The sequence below is a fragment of the Prinia subflava genome, chromosome Z, assembly GCF_021018805.1.
Source record: "Prinia subflava isolate CZ2003 ecotype Zambia chromosome Z, Cam_Psub_1.2, whole genome shotgun sequence".
NCBI lineage: Eukaryota > Metazoa > Chordata > Aves > Passeriformes > Cisticolidae > Prinia > Prinia subflava.
The window spans coordinates 67,620,511-67,636,245 of NC_086283.1; the positions used below are offsets into that span (position 1 = coordinate 67,620,511).

Sequence of the window (15,735 nt, forward strand, 5' to 3'; positions counted from 1 at the left end):
GCAGTTTAGGCCGGCAAGTTTAACCCCAGTGATACCAGCTGCGCAGGGTCCGCACCCCTTCCCTCAGGCGCGGCGCCACCGCTTCCCCGCCAGCTGCCCCGGCCCCGCGGCGGGAGCACGGCGGGCGCGCGCCCCCGCCCCGCCCCGCGCGCCGCCGGCCAATGGCGAGCCGCGGAAGCGATTTCTGGCACGCTGATTGGGCGCCGCCCGCTCAGAGACCGGGGGCGAGGGCCGCGAGGGGGGCGGGAAGGAGCCTCGCCTCACGGCACAGGCGGCCCGCCGGCGGCCCGGGGGCTGGGAGAGCGGCCTGTCTCGCGGGCCCTCCGCTAAACAAAGAGACCTTCGACGGTGGTTTTTGTAACGTGTGCAATGCATATGTCTGGCAAGGCTGAAAAAAACAAAACAACCCTAACCAAAACAACCCAAAATCAAACCCGACGAAAACCAAACAACCCTGCTAACAAAAAAACCAAAACCAAAAGCAAACCGGACAGGGACCAGGGCGGGTGAATGGTGATCTCCTTTGTATTATAAGCGGTCTGCAGCTGCATCAGTTAAACACGGATTTCCTATATTAGACAAACATCGCTAATTTATTTGCTTTTTTGTCTGTTTTGTAAAATGCACAGGTTTACAAAGTTGTCATTTAATTTGGCGAGCAGGTAGAAATTAAGGCGGAAAAGCCACTAAATCACAGAGCGAGCCTTGGCCGCTTTTGGCATACTGACTCTCAACCTGAAAAGACAATGTGAGTTAAGCGGTCCTTTTGCAGCTACTCATGGGAATCTGCCGCTGCACATGCACCCACGAGCCGGCGAGCAGTCTTGCTGTAATTTCTGCCACAGAAATTGATAAATAAAACCCCGCTTCGGTAACCATGCGGTACGCTGGACAGGCTCCTTCCCTGTAGACTCATGCACAAAGCCCAGGTCGGAATGGGATAGAGGGGAGGCTCCCCTCCCAGATTAGTGATCTAAGGAGGTTTTTAAGCATACTTTACCCATCAGTTGGCCTCTATGGTTGGCGAAATGGCTCTTTCACTGACCGTTGCTTTCAAAAATTAAAATGATGGTGTAAGGCAGATAAAGCAGAAGCATTTTTGCAATCGCTCCCAGTGACTGTTCCTTGGCTAGTTAACAGACCATCTATTCAGAAGCAATTTTCTTTGGGCTGAAATTATGTGCTGACCGTAGCAGATCACTTCCCATAATACCCCTTCCCCCACCCAACGCTAAATACAAACCGTCTCCTACTCACGGTATAATAATGTGAAAATGACTGTAATTTTGCAGATGAGAAGCAGCCCAAAGTGAAACGTGTCTAAACAGAGGTCGATACTGAAAAAAATCAGGGCCATTACCTAAATCTGAAAAATACATACTGTAAGGAAACAGGAAAAGTGATCCACGACTAAAGCTTGGTGTTGCTGATCTTAAAATTTTGCTAACCAGTGAGTGACATCACTGAAGAGCTAGACCGGGGAAACTGTGATTTTCGATACCTTGTAACATTATGCATGCCCACTCCTCCACAAATTGCAATGCCGGGCACAAGTGTCCCCTCCCTGGGGGGAGGGTCTCAGTGTCTCCCGCCGTCTCCGCTGCTTCACCGGCTGACAAGTGGCCGCTTGCACGCCTTCCCAACGCCCGGGAAGGAGGGCAGGGATGTGTTCACTCTTCACACCTCAGCATTTCTTGTTTGTGTTACACACATGCCATGACTTTTTTTTTTTTTTTTAACTTCCTTTCCGACCACCCCCGCCCCCCCCCCCCCGGTAATGGCTTAAACGTTTAATGTGATCAAGGGCCTCCTTGACAATGAACATATCCCTGCTAATAAATCCTTCATTATCAGCCCCTGAAGGGGAAGTATTTTTACACAGGAGAAACAGAGCAGTCTTAGACCGGGCAGCCTCAAGGCCTCCCAAGGTGGCGTAACTTGGTGACCCCAATGCCCGCGGCGTCACAGGCTCACAGGACCTGGAGGGGCAGCCCTTTCTCCCGGGGCCCCTGTCACGGTGACCTGGTGGCCACAGCGCGGTCGGGTGCCACACCACGGGCGTGTGGGCGTGTGTTTTACCCCCACTAGTCTTGTTTCACCTTCCGCAAAGCCCCCGGAGCAAAGCCAGGGTCTGAGGGGGGTTTGCTCCTCTGGTACCTCTCCGCTAATCGCCCCTTTGATGGAAAGCCTGCAACACGGGGACGCTGACGCGCGTGATTTGCTCAGCTGGGCGAAATCCAAAGACGTATTTTGTCACCCTGTCATGGCTGTGCAGGACATCGTAAATGCCACGCTTTGACTTCTTGCCGGAAATTTTGACTTGGGCGATGCGTACGTTTGGCAAGAAAAACACCCCGTATCGATTTTCACAGGGAGATCAGTCCCAGCGAGATCAAGGGGAAGAGGAAGGGGGGGAAAAGTCAAAGAGAGGAAAAAGGAGAGGAAAAAAAAAAAAGAAAAAGAAAAAAAGAAAGAAAAGAGTAGATCGTGCTTAAGGGTATGAAAAGGAACAGGGTGCCTGCGGGGCCAGAGGCGCCCCCATCTCCGGACCCCCCCCCGTGGCCGCGGGCGGCGGCTACCGCCGCCCCCATCCCACCCCCGCCGTCCGCGAAGGGTTAAACGCAATTTAACGCAGTGGCGTAGCATAATGGCTCCCAACGTAAACAAAAGGAATGATTAAGGGGGATATTTTCGAGCTACACAAAGCCCGATAGGGAAGATTTGTGTTACTAATTCCTGTGAAAGGATGTTCACGTGGTAGTTATAGGGTCGCTGGCATTCACACTTCAGTGCGTGCGGCAGTAAATCAGCAGTCTGGAAACAAAAGGGTTATTTTCTGCTCCCCTTCCTTCCGAAAAAAGAGGAAGAAAAAAAAAAAAAAAAAAAAAAAGAAAGAAAGAAAGAATAAACCCCGACCTGTCTAACTTAAGCCATATTGTAAAAATGAACATGTAATAAAATACATGAAGAGCTGAAAAAGTGAATGCAAGAGAGAGGGCTGATCCGAGAGCTCAGCAGCGCCTCGGTGACCCCCAAGCAGAGGTGGGGGTGCTGCCTCGCCCTGAACCTCCCCTCAGCCCCTTCCTCCAGACACTGTTTGCTTTTCTCCTCCACTAAACACAAAAATAATCGCACATGTGTATCAGCAACCCTCTCTCGCTGGCTTCAAGCTGTTATAATTTTGAATGAGGGGGCATTTAAAAATTATGACTGAGATTCTAAATTGCCTCTTTGAAACCGGTACAGAAAAATCATTCATCATGGCTTCGAAAACTGCCCTGAAATTAAATTAAAACGAAATGAGGGAGTCTTCCTCCCGACGTGTGAGTCTTGGCAGAGCTACACTCCACGCTGGTTTTCTATTTTTTTTCCCTCCTCCCCCCTCTTCTCTTCCCCCCTTCCTCCCCCCCTCCCCATTTCTTTTCCTCTCGCTAAGCCTTAAATGTTATGTAGGATAATTGAAATGGGAAACACGATTTGTATCTGGCTGCAGCAAGGAGGCTCGGTGTCGGCTGCGGGCTGCAGAGCGAGGGTCTGCGTGCGTGTGAGTGCTGAACGCGTGAGCACACAATGCGTGTGTGCGGGGGTGCAGTGTGTCAGTGTGTCGGGGCACCGGGGCTGCGTGCGGAGAACAGGACGCGAGGGCGAGCGGGTGCCGGGGGTGCGCGCGGGTGCGTGTTTTGTGTCTCTCGCCCTCGCCGGCAGGCAGGAGGAGCGGCGGGCCAATCGCAGGGCCCGGTTTCATAAAAGCTGGGTGCTGATTGGCCGGAAGGGAAAGGGCATCGCGAACAAAGAAAAGTCCCTCTCAGGTACCGCGCGGAGCGAGGCTCCCACTCCCCCGCCTCGGCCGCTGCCGTGGGGGCAGCGCCCCTGTCCCCTGTGCCTGTGTGTCAGCCTGTGAGGGGACAGACACACATGCCGGTTTGCCCAGTTTCTATTTTTTATTTTGGTTTCCTTTTTTTTTTTTTTGTTTTTGTTTTTGTCTTTGTTTTAATTTTGTTTCTAGAAAGAAAGGAAGGTTCATGATATCTGGTGCTCTCTTCCTCCAAACACAATAAATCTGTTGAAGACATTAGAATTTTTTTCCTAAAATAAAAAGCGGCTGCAACAAAAACACACTCAATGCAGTTAGAAGGAAAAGGTCAACTCGATCCAATACAGACCGTAAGTACGGTTGCGTGGTGTGTCTATAGCACTTAGAGGGGATTTTTTTTTTTTTCTCTGCAAACGGGAGTGTTAAAGAGTTTTGGGAGCTGAGATAACTAGGGTTCTTGGGGATTTTTAAAGGAGGAAAAAAAAACCCCAAAACAATCCCACAAACAGGGTGAGTTATTCGAGGGAGGTAAGAGGGTGAAAGCACTGTAGCCACACAAATCATACTTGACGGTGCACTTGGGGGCCGTTAAAGCGTAGTGCCTTTTTTGGGTTTTAACTAACCCAGTGCGGGGGAGGGGGGAATAAGAGTGACACCATTAGAGCCAAGCCTGCATTGCTTCCCCGCCCCCCTCCGGCCCCGAGAGCACTGCGCTCGTTAGCAGGAGCGATGGGGCACCGGCAGACCGGGAAGCACCTCGCATGTGTCACACCGAGACACCAGAAACGCGAGGCTACAGCTGGGGGGTGGGGGTGGGATCGTCCGCCGGCCGTCGATGCCTTGGCCGCTTCCACCGCCGTCTCGTTCTGCCGTCTCTGAGGTGCAGGGAAGGGAAAGGCCCGAGGTAAATGCACTCCCCGGGGAGACGGCGGGGGGCTCGGCGAGGCGGTCCTGAGGGGCACCCCGGGGCTCCGGCAGCGGCGGCAGGGCCGCGGCGCGGGGCCGGGGCAGGGCGCGGCCCGCCCCGCCGGGTGTGTGAGGGGCGGCCCCGGCCGCGCTCGGCGGCGGCCAATGGGGCCCGGCGGCGTCACGTGACGGGGGCGGCGGGACCCGCCGCGCCTGCCCCTCCCCCGCCCTCCCGCCACCGGCAATTCATTACGGCTTTTAGCTTCCCATCGCCGGCTAATTAAAAATACTAAGCTAAAGCTCCGAGACCGTCTGACTTGGGGAGGGAGGAGGGAGACATAGGGAAGGGGGAGGGGGTGATAACGGTAGGCTGCGAGGTTTGCTGAAACAATAAGGTGGGAGCGATCTGTCCTGACAAAAAGGTCGTCTGCTTTATCTCCTCGGACTCTAATTACTGAATTACTTACCGCATGACTGACTAGCCCAAGCTCACGGGTTTTTCGTTGTTATTATTTCCCCCCCCCCCCCCCCCCCCCCCGAGACAGCAGTTCGAAACTGATACGTGCCTATGCTGATTTTTTTTTTTTTTAATTCCTGTTTTTATAAAGCGCTGATCTAAGACTGGGAGGGGAGGGACGGACGGGCGGACGGGGACGGGCATCCCCCTCCCCGAAATCTTACCCCTGGGAAAATTTAGTTCGTTTGAGAGCACGCAGTCCTTCCTCCACTCCCACAAAATGTTTTGATAACCGGTTTATCAGATCAGTGATTCCCCCCTCCCGCTCCTCCTCCTCTTCCTCGCCCCCCCCGTTCCCCCCTCCCCCCGCCTCCCCCGCCCGTTTCCCCTCAAGTTACTTCAAGAAATCAGATCTGTCAGGACGGGCGAAAAAAATGCCACTTCCCAACTAACAGGCGGAATCCAGCCCAGATTTTCAGTCCTTTCTTCTTTTTTTCCTTCCTCCCTTTCACTAATTTATCCCGATGTTAGCACATTCTGTCTTGTAACACCCGGGCGCCTGTAGGTTTGTTTCGTGGGATCATTACTTACTGATCGGGATGGCTCCCAGGTCTGGGGCTGAAGACGGAGTGTGAAGTTGGGGAAACATTTTTTTTTTCCTTTCTTTCTTTCTTTCTTTCTTTTTTTGTTCTTTTTCCCTTTTTTTTTTTTTTTTTTTTTTTTTTTAATAATATTACTCTGATGATTATTACCTCTCGGTGCTTATTCAGGAAAAGCAAACAAACAAAAATCTGGTCCTTGATGCTTCACTTCTGAATGTGAAATATTACCTCCCAGCTCGTAAAGTTGTGAGGCACAGCATTTTTTTTTTATTTTATTTTTTTCTTTAAGCAAGGACGAAAAAAACTAAAACAAACAAAAAACCGACTTCTGATCCGTGTGCCAAAGTAGGGGGAGATATATTATTGACCGATTTATACTCGCTGAGATGATACTCGCTTTCTACTTCTTGATCACTTGCTCTTTAAGTAAAATGAGGCACAGAGTTGTTGCTGAGACGAGTGGGAACAGCATTTTGATTTGCTGGTTTAATTAAAAATGATAAAGGATTAAAGGTAAGCATTATGCATATCTATGTATAAATGTTTCGGCAGTCGACTGTAAAAGGGAGAGATCCCTTTAAAAATCGTTTTAACTAAGCTTTGTCAAACACACACTCATTTGCGGTCACCGAGGCCACCTTGGTGCAGATCACTTAAAGTGTATGTCTTAATCAGTTTCCTGTACAGTCAGTAATACTATATTTAACAGACCTAACAATTGTGTGACCTAGGAATACATTAGAGCTGCTTTTAGTACTGTTGTCTTAAGGATATTTTTTTAAAGAAAAGAGAATTTTTATTTCTTCTTACCTGTTTTTAAATTTTAACCTTAAAATTTTTAAATATTTTTCAGTAAACATTTGAGTTTGTAGGTTGTTGTTTTTAACAGAAGGTGTATTGTGCAGGGAAGATGAGGTTTCCCACTTCCCTTAGCACTCTCCTCCCCCACCCCCCCAAGAGATTAAGTGGAAGGGGGGTAAAAGATTATACAGGGGAGTCACAGAACTTCAAGGGTCTGGTTTAAAGCCACAAAATCCATGGAATGCAGTGAAGAGTGAATCCGTGTCCTTCCTTTTCTCCTTTTCGTGCCTAGGTGGTGGTCCAAGGGGTTAGATTACAACATGTGCTCCAACAGCTAGGCACCACTTCTATGACTGTATTTCCTGAACTTGGTGGATTTAAATAATTTAGATAATTTTTTATTCCTTTTTTTTCTTTTTTTTTTTCTTTCTCTTCTTTTTTATGGACATGGCTTTTTACGAGAGGTTGTGGATGTTGGTGCACAACTAGATCAAAAGTGCTCATTACAAAAACACCACAGCCACTGCCTCTGGCTTAACAAACTAAAGAACATGGCAATGGTGAATGTTTTTGCTCCCCCCTACCTTGCCCCCTCTTTGTTGAGTGACGTTATATCGTGGTAACACCCAGACAAGAAATACTTGACTTTTTCCCTCCTCACAGGACAACGTGGATGTGGACTGCAGGTTGTGGGCTTAGACACACCTAGGGGAGGAAGACAAGAAGAGTTGAACTTAAGAGAGAGCCCAACGGAGATAAACGAATGTCCCCACATCTCCAAAGGAAAGTTCATCGGATTTTTACTCTAGAGATCTCATCTTCAGGATGTCATTGAACACTTCCACTGCAGGAAAAGGTGTGGATCCAAACGCAGTTGACACTTATGACAGTGGTGATGATTGGGAAATCGGTGTTGGGAATTTAATAATCGATTTGGACGCCGACTTAGAGAAGGACAGACAGAAATTTGAGATGAATAATTCTAATACCACCACCAGCAGCAACACCAGCTCCAAGGATTGTGGGGGTCTGGCTTCCAGTGGGGCTAATGCTACCTCAGCCTTAGCTGATGGCCTAAAATTTGCTTCTGTTCAGCCCTCTGCTCCCCAGGGGAATTCCTCTCACAAAGAGACTAGCAAATCAAAAGTGAAAAGGAGTAAAACTTCTAAGGATGCTAATAAATCTCTGCCTTCTGCTGCCTTGTATGGGATTCCTGAGATCAGCAGTGCTGGCAAAAGGCAGGAAGTCCAAGGGCGCCCTGGAGAGGCAACTGGCATGAATTCAGCACTGGGTCAAAGTGTGAGCAGTAACCCTAACGGCAATAATAACAACACCAGCAGCACCACCACCGTGTCCTCGTGTGGGAAAAACAAAGAGGAGAAACCAGGTAAAGCCCCAGGCAGCAGAGGCTCCAAGCGGGATAAGGATGCAGGAAAATCCAGGAAGGACAAGCAGCATGACTTGCAGCAGGGACACCCCAATGGCAGTGGAGGTGGCAATAGCCAAATTCCCTCTGGGCACCTCTATGGCTTTGGGGCCAAGGGAGGCAGTGGTGGAAGCAGCAGCCCCTTCCATTGCACCTCATCTGCTGTGGGGGAGGTGAGCAAAAGTACCCCGGATTCAGGGTTAATGGGGAACTCTGTTTTGGTAAAGAAGGAAGAGGAGGAGGAGGAGAGCCACAGGCGAATCAAGAAATTGAAAACAGAAAAGGTAGGACAAAGCTCCTCTCCACCTCTTCTGTGTTTCCCCATGTCTATAATAAGTGTCCCATAAGTGTCCCATGACTGTATGTCTGGCTCCTCAGTCCTTCCAGCTGTGTATTTGTGACATTTGTCCTTCCTCCTTCCCTTACAAAAAACCCAAAAAAACCCAAACAAAAAAAACCCCACAACAACCCCCCCCTCCCCCCAAAAAACCAAACCAAACCAAAAAAACACCACCAAACCTAGAGACCTCTTCCTTACACGGAAAATACCATGTTTCCAGTGTGCTGCTCTTCCTTGTGATTTTGTCTCCCTGTCTTCAGACCTGGAGAACGTTTCTGTTTTGTCTGTTCGTTTTAATTGCACTTGGCCAGAGGGAGAAACACAGAGATGACCCTGACTGAGGTGTCCTCAGTTTTAGCAGAGAGCAGCAGTAGCAGTGGGATGGCATGTGTTCACAGGCTGGGGGTGCATAGCTCAGGCTCCAGGCACAGCAGGTCTTGTATGTGCTGACTCTTCCACCACATCAGAAGGCAGCCGTGGCCATTCCTCTCCCAAAGTCTAAAGGAAGCCCTCTCCCTTCTCTGACCCACTGCCTAGAGCTGAGATTGTGCTTGGGGGAGGAAACAGGAGCTCTCGGCAGAGGCCGGGTCTCTGCCGCTGTGCTTGTGAAGACGCAGGATGCTTACTGTGCGGGGGCTTCCGTGGCACTGCAGCCCAGAGGTCCCAGAAGCTGCTGTAGCAACTGGGAGGAAGGAGCCAGCAGACAGGCAGCGCCTCTTGTTTTCCTGGAAGGAGGATGCTGGGAGGAGGGAAATGCACCTTGTGCTGAGAATCCTGTGTGCAAAACAGCTTTTGGAACAGAGTGGAGCAGTTTGTCTCCTGTCTGGGGGAGTTTTCCTTTCTGAGCCACGCTGGCTCTTGGATTTGAGCTGCTTGTTTGCTGAGCAGTTGAAATGTGTGAAAGAAATCAGATGGGAGAGTGTGGTTTTATGCCTTTCTATTACAAGGATGCTTTCTGTATGAATAGATGGCTGCTTCTCTATTTTTCGGGAAAGGTGGAGGGAGACCTTGTTGTCTTTTGTCAACTGCTGGTTCAAGGATGTTCTGGTGTTGATGAGAGTTCTGTCCCTAGGGCAGAAGCCATCTCCTGAGGGTCCAGAGGGCGAATATTGGCCCAGGATTACAAGTATGGTAAATTCTACAAGTTGTTAAACAAAGGGAATCTGCTCTGCCTGAAAAATAAAGCAAACCAACATCTTCCAAATGAACAATCTCAGGGTGTTAGATTGTGACTGTATTGTCAGCTGTTGGTCCTAAATTACCTGCTTTTACAACTTTCCCAAGTGAACGGTCAGCAACGGTGAAACTTTCGGGTCGGTGTTAAGTGTATGATCTGCAAGCGTCTGGGAGGGCTGAAGGTCTCAGGGAGTGGGGAGTTACGTCTTCTTACGACTGGCTACCAGCTTTTTGTATTTCAGTCATGAAGTTTTTGTAATACTAAGTCGACTGGAGGATTAGATTTGGGTGTTTGTGATATCAGATATTTCTTAGTACTGGAAGATAATTCCTAGGCGTTCTGTTCAAGGCAAGGAACAAATTAAATTTCATATTGTATGCGTATTATTGCTTTTAAGATAGCATATCTATGGATGAATTTGAATGAGCCTTATGACCTTGTCTAAATGCAGATGAGAAAACCAGATTGCTGTGTAATTCACGTGTATACGTTTGCATTTTGATTTATGAAAAGTGCTGTTCACGGCAGAAAGGTGTCCAAAAATCTCATGGTCTCTTTATTAACTTAGTACAGTAGGCATTTACTTCTGTTGCCAATAGTCTTCAAATTGCAGTTCTCTAATCTGTTTTAACTATCTAGATAAATTGCCCTAATCCGGTCTTCACAATGGCTGTGGTTAAAGAGTCAGAGCCATTTGATTGGATTCAGTGGCTGCCTGGAATGTGGGAGGTACTGCCCTTTTGCAACCCCCTTAGCCTTTTAATCTCTCAGCCAAATGTTCACATTCAACAATTTTGTTTAGCTGGCAATCTGAACATTTCAGTATCTCAAAGGCTGCTGCCATGGCAACAGAGATTAGAGGGTGGTGTGGTTTCTCCCGTTTTTGTGTTCTTTCAACTCCCTAGTCACACAGGAAATTGTATGAAGAATCTGTATACGTACGAGTAATCTTATGTGCCATGTAAATGGGATGGCATGCAAATTCAGAGCAAACACGAATGGAGGAGTTCAGCGTCAGTGGCACACTCTGTGTGTTGTAGATGTCGCTCCAGGAGGAGGTCTGGAGCTTGCATTTCCAGCAGCAGCCGCTGCTGTTGGCACACACCGACTTGAATACAGGCTTTGCACATCAGAGTCGTGCAGCCTTGGCCATTGTCTGGCACAATGGTGTGCTTGCTTGCGATCTTAAGTAACGTCCCTTAGAGTTTTTCTTAGCCAAGAATGTTATATTTAATAATAATAACAACAGCAACAATAATACTTTAGCTTGTTGCTGATAATGGTTGATACTTTAAGTCCAGACAGTGGTAATATTAGTAATATTCAAGTGTTTTATGTTTGTTGTTCTGCCTTTTTTTTCCCCCAAATGGTTAATCGTCATTGGAAAGAATTCTTTCAAGATTTTAGATTGTTGAAGTGTTATTGCTTTGGCTGTTGGTCTGCTAGGACATATATGCCATACTTGCACAAAGCAACTTATATCTGTAGATAAATACAGATATAATAATTTTCAGCCTGCATGTTGAAATCAATGTTCAGTTATCTTAATGTTGTGCAAGACATGCTTCATGAATTTGCAAGTTTCCTTTTAGAATCAAGTGAGTTCATGACTGCTGATTCAAAATCTACATGCTTTTATATGTGGTGTGGAATATAATACTGCATTTGTTTACTATTTGTGAAAAGCTTGGAGCAGATTCCCAGGAGTTGTAGTCACTGTTTAGCTTTCACAGCATGCTTCAATTATATTTTTAGTCTATTTATTATGTTTCCTTGCTGCAGAAAGTCATGTAAAACATGATAAATTGGATCTTATGAAGCCTAATTAAATCAGTGACTGTGTTCTGCCGTCTCTTTTATGCAGAAACCACAAGTATGTTGTAAAAGTCGCCACTCCCCTAATATGTGGATAAAGTCAAAGTGTGCTGTAATTCTAAGATGTTTGAGCTATATTTGTGCAGTCCATTTTGTGGCTAAGCCACCAGTGACATGTCTGAATAAGTAGCTTTGACAGGTAGGCTAACGACTCCTAAGAATTTTAGTGTTAAAACCTGTCTCCATTTTCCATTTCTCATCCATACTGTTTTTAGCACAGTTACTGACTGTTTGTCAGCATGAACTCTTCATCTGTTCCAGCTAAGTTTTTTGTATTTTTAACAGCTGTTACATTGAAAAGTGTTCAGAATAGCTACAAAATATGCTTTGTGTGCATTGTGAGGAGATTTTGGAATTCATTCAGTCATAATTTACTCTGAAATATGGGAAAACTTTATTTGGTATATGAAAATCAGTATGTTTACATGAAATTAATGTAGAAGATACAAAGCTGTAATCAGAAGGGTTTAGTTACAGTTCTAAATGTATCAGTCTAGTGATACTCCAGGATGGAATTTTTCTCTTTTTTTAGCTTGGTGCTTCTCATTAAGACTGCATTTCGCATTTGAAAGTTGTCTTTAGCAAATTAACATGTTGGCTAGAACTATTTATTTTATCTTCATTTTGATTGTTGTGTTCTAGTGCTACGGTTTGTGAGTACACCTCAAGAATCTCTGGGTGAATTTTATCTATTGATGTAAATCGTTTAAGTACATGCTTTGATTAATGATGTTATGGAGATATGCTCTTCATGTACTTTTCTTGCCAGCCTTGTGTGTAGTTTATTCACTGTGAAATAAAAGGGCACGGAGGTCACTTGCTGTAATTAAAGAACAAAGTCTATTGTTGTTTGACAGCAAACTGTTTTGAAAGCTACATAAGGGATTTAGCTGTTAAAAACATTGATAAGTATGGGTGTCTAACAATAAGCACAGCTCAAGGTTCTTAAAGTTCTGTAGTGCTGTCTAGTAGTGTGACGGTGCTTTTTGAGCTGGGTGAAGAGGTGTTGCCCTTTGGCCGAGGAAAGCTTTCCGTGTGAACCTGCTGACCTCTGCCAATATGTATGACCAGATCTTCTTTTGAATTCCTGTGCAAAGCAAGAGTTAGTGTAGCACAATGGAGGCTGGTCTAGAACATCTATCAGACAAAGTGGGGAAGCTGACTACGTTTGGAACTACTGGAAAAATATTTCACTTTGGGCATTAGTAATTTTACAATTTTAAGAGTTTCATGAATACCCAGTAGAGAGGAAGGGATTGATTGTCCAGATGTCATGAGGTTAACTGTGTTCTCCATGTTAAAGGGCTTTCCTGCAAGGCTGTTTTAATTATAGCTATATAAAGACTTGTTTTTCCAAAGTAGCATTTTATAGTCCAATAAATGAAATGTATGCTAAAAGTGCTAAGCAAAATCTCCCGTAACTATAGAGGTGTTCAATAACCAGATTCAAGTAACATGGAAAGTACCATCTGTTTCTAGTTTTCAGCATAAGCCCAGGAATTGAAAAGCTGAGATTTGTTCGTATTTTTCTGACTCTTTCTTTTTTTAATTATTATTATTATCATTATTTTAAAAAGTTCACCTGGAACTTTATAGAAGCTTTCTGAAATGCAATAATACAGGAGGGACTGTGAAAACACATGTTCGTACATACAGTTAACCAGTTCCACTTTCATTTAAAGAGATTTCCAGGAGCTCAGTCATTGAAGAATTTATAATAGCGAATCACCTCCTGCAGGCAAACACAATAAAGGTCAGTTCTTCAAAGGTCTTGCTGTTGAGGTAGAACCTGATTTGCTATGTCTTTCCTTACGAAGTAAAAAAGAAGGGCTAAAAAACCGCACAACCCCCCCCCCCCCCCGCCCCCCAGCAACAACAACGACCAAAAAAACCCACCCCATCCTCTTGAAGGATAACTTTAGCAAGCTCTTATCAGTTACCTAATTGCATATGATAAAACCATTGACTAAAATTTTCCATGCAGACTATACTGCTGTTCAGTGAAGTGTTCTAAGATTGTTCATAGGGAGAAAATCACTCTTTTAAAGATAACTTGTTCTAAACTGTTAGGCAATGAGATTCTTGGCTGCAGCCTATGTGCCCTGGATAAAACGCCATCCGGCCTTTGTTTGAGGTCTTTCATTGAAGCTAATGACTGGTCTTGTGCCGCCCTGAGATAAATGACATTATCTCTGAGTGGTCTGACAGGAAACAGACATGTTAATGGTGAAGCTGCGGGGAGGATCTGCTTGTAGTTCTGACAAAAGAGTAAAGCTTGGACCCCTGGTTGTGATCATTAACACAGAACGCATTCCTTCATAATTGGAAAGCTATTTTATCGACAACAACGTAAATCACAAATCTGAAATCTGCAGGGCTTTTTGCGTGCTAAAACTGGTGCTTTTTTTTCCTCCACCGTATAAGAAATGTGTTATCTCCGTAGTACTGACATTAGTGGGAGAGCCTGGGGTCTGCTTTCTGTTAACTGGACACATCCTTTGCACATTGAGTGCAGGTTCCCTTTTATGTGCCCTGTGTTATCCATGTGATTTGCATTTCTAACAGAATAAAAAAAACCCCGTCTTTCTTCACATCTTATACTCTTATTGATACACGTGATATTGAGCATGTTTTACAAACATCATCGGGAGTATTGTTGCAGAAGTACTAACACTTCAACTATCCTTTACTTCCATTTTGGATAAGGACACACATACATTTTGGACTTCTGTCACCCACCCTTTAGGCAGTTTTATGTTGTTGCCACATGGTCTGTATTTCTCAAATATAGAATTCAATTTTTGAGTGACATGTTTCAGATTTGTTCCACAGTATACAGTTGGAAATGCTGAATGTAGCCAGGTTTTAGAGTCTACTGTGGTCTGAGCTAATATACTTTGTACAAATGATCCAACAACCAGGTTATTTTTACAGTATTCTTAACATTGTAGCAGCTTTATATTGTACTTATATGATGTTCTAATGCACATGGTGGTATATTCGTTGTATATATTCTGTGTTCCCTAAATGGCTGGAGATTGTCTGACTTCTTAACTGTGCTTCATTTTTACAACAGAAAAACATCTTGCCCTGAGTCCTCAGATAGACTCACACCTGCGGATCTGTGGGTTGGCTTCAACTGAAGGGCTTGTCATATTTTTTGTTTTAGTATGTGTACATATCAAGGAGTTATTTTTATTTCTTAACAATCACAGAATACATATGGATGTTTTTTAAAAAATGTAGTGTGTACATAACATTTCCTGTTGGGTGAAAGACAGCAAAACACTCTTTCATGAACATTTCTGATGATGTAATAATTGCATAAATAAATACCTTTTTAAAAATCAGAAAATTTGATATATACACATATACACATATATAAATATATAATGTTTCATAAACCTCTTTCTGTTTATCTTTTTGTACCTCTGTTTCTGCCCAGTACAGCTCTTTTTCAGTGCAGCCTTTCTCCAAAGTGACCAGTAACACAATCTATCATTTTTTAAATTTGCTTTAAAATATGTTTGAAATGTGGTAATTTTGATAAATATAATAACCAGTTGTTATAGCAGGATTTGAGGGATTTCTTAAATGAGATTTTAAATCATGGTTTAAAAAAAGAATATTATTACATTCTTGATTTAATACCAGAATTTACTGAAGGCAATGAGTAGCCATTTGGGCAGAGAACAAGGTCAGAGAATGACTTTTGGTTGTGCTGTAGGATTCTAGTAAGCACTCTCTGTTGCACTTTCTCTTTTAACTCTTACAAAATGGTCTTCGCAATTGGAACAATGCCTTTGCATTTGAATGAAAGGTTGTAAAACTATTCAGAGCAACTTGACCGACAAGCAGGTGCTTTGTAATTTTTTTTTCCAAAAAAGCTGAGATAAAACATCAAGGACTGGAATAGGTAGTTTGCTCTGACGCCCCATGGACATGTGTGCTTCCATAATATATATCCTTATATATGTGTAACACTACTCGATTGAACAATTTAAGTGAGCGTTCAGGGCAAGTTGAATGCAATGAAGTAGGAATCATGTCGGTGTAGATAGGTTTTCCAGCTCTAGGGTCACTGTGGTGTTGATTAAATTTTCTGAACTCTTAAGCCAAAACTGCAAGTAAGAAAGTTGCGTTTAGTGACAGAGATTTATACTATGTCTGCTTTTACGGTAAGTTGACAAATACTGCTAAATCTCAAGGTGAAAGGATCGACTTCTCTAGCTTCTGTCTGTAATACTTACTAGGAATTAAATGTGAAGCTCTTTGTTTCACTAATTTTGAAGTGAAATTGTGCTACATTCAACTGTATGTCCTTTATAATAAATCTT

At 44.8% G+C, this 15,735-nt stretch overlaps 1 protein-coding gene across 4 annotated transcripts in view; it reads left to right on the top strand.

The window, feature by feature from the left end:
* Positions 1-3,553: 3,553 nt before the first annotated feature.
* ZNF608 (zinc finger protein 608) overlaps positions 3,554-15,735 on the top strand; it is an 83,175-nt gene continuing 70,993 nt past the window's right edge. For 2 of the 4 annotated variants that reach the window (XM_063422681.1, XM_063422685.1), the window contains exons 1-2: positions 4,592-4,718; positions 7,244-8,290. In XM_063422681.1, the coding sequence (XP_063278751.1) occupies positions 7,406-8,290 (885 nt within the window). In that variant the 5' untranslated portion in view covers positions 4,592-4,718; positions 7,244-7,405. Of the gene's footprint in view, positions 4,165-4,591; positions 4,719-5,578; positions 6,293-7,243; positions 8,291-15,735 lie in introns of those variants that run through there. The other 2 variants (XM_063422682.1, XM_063422683.1) reach the window with 2 other exon arrangements.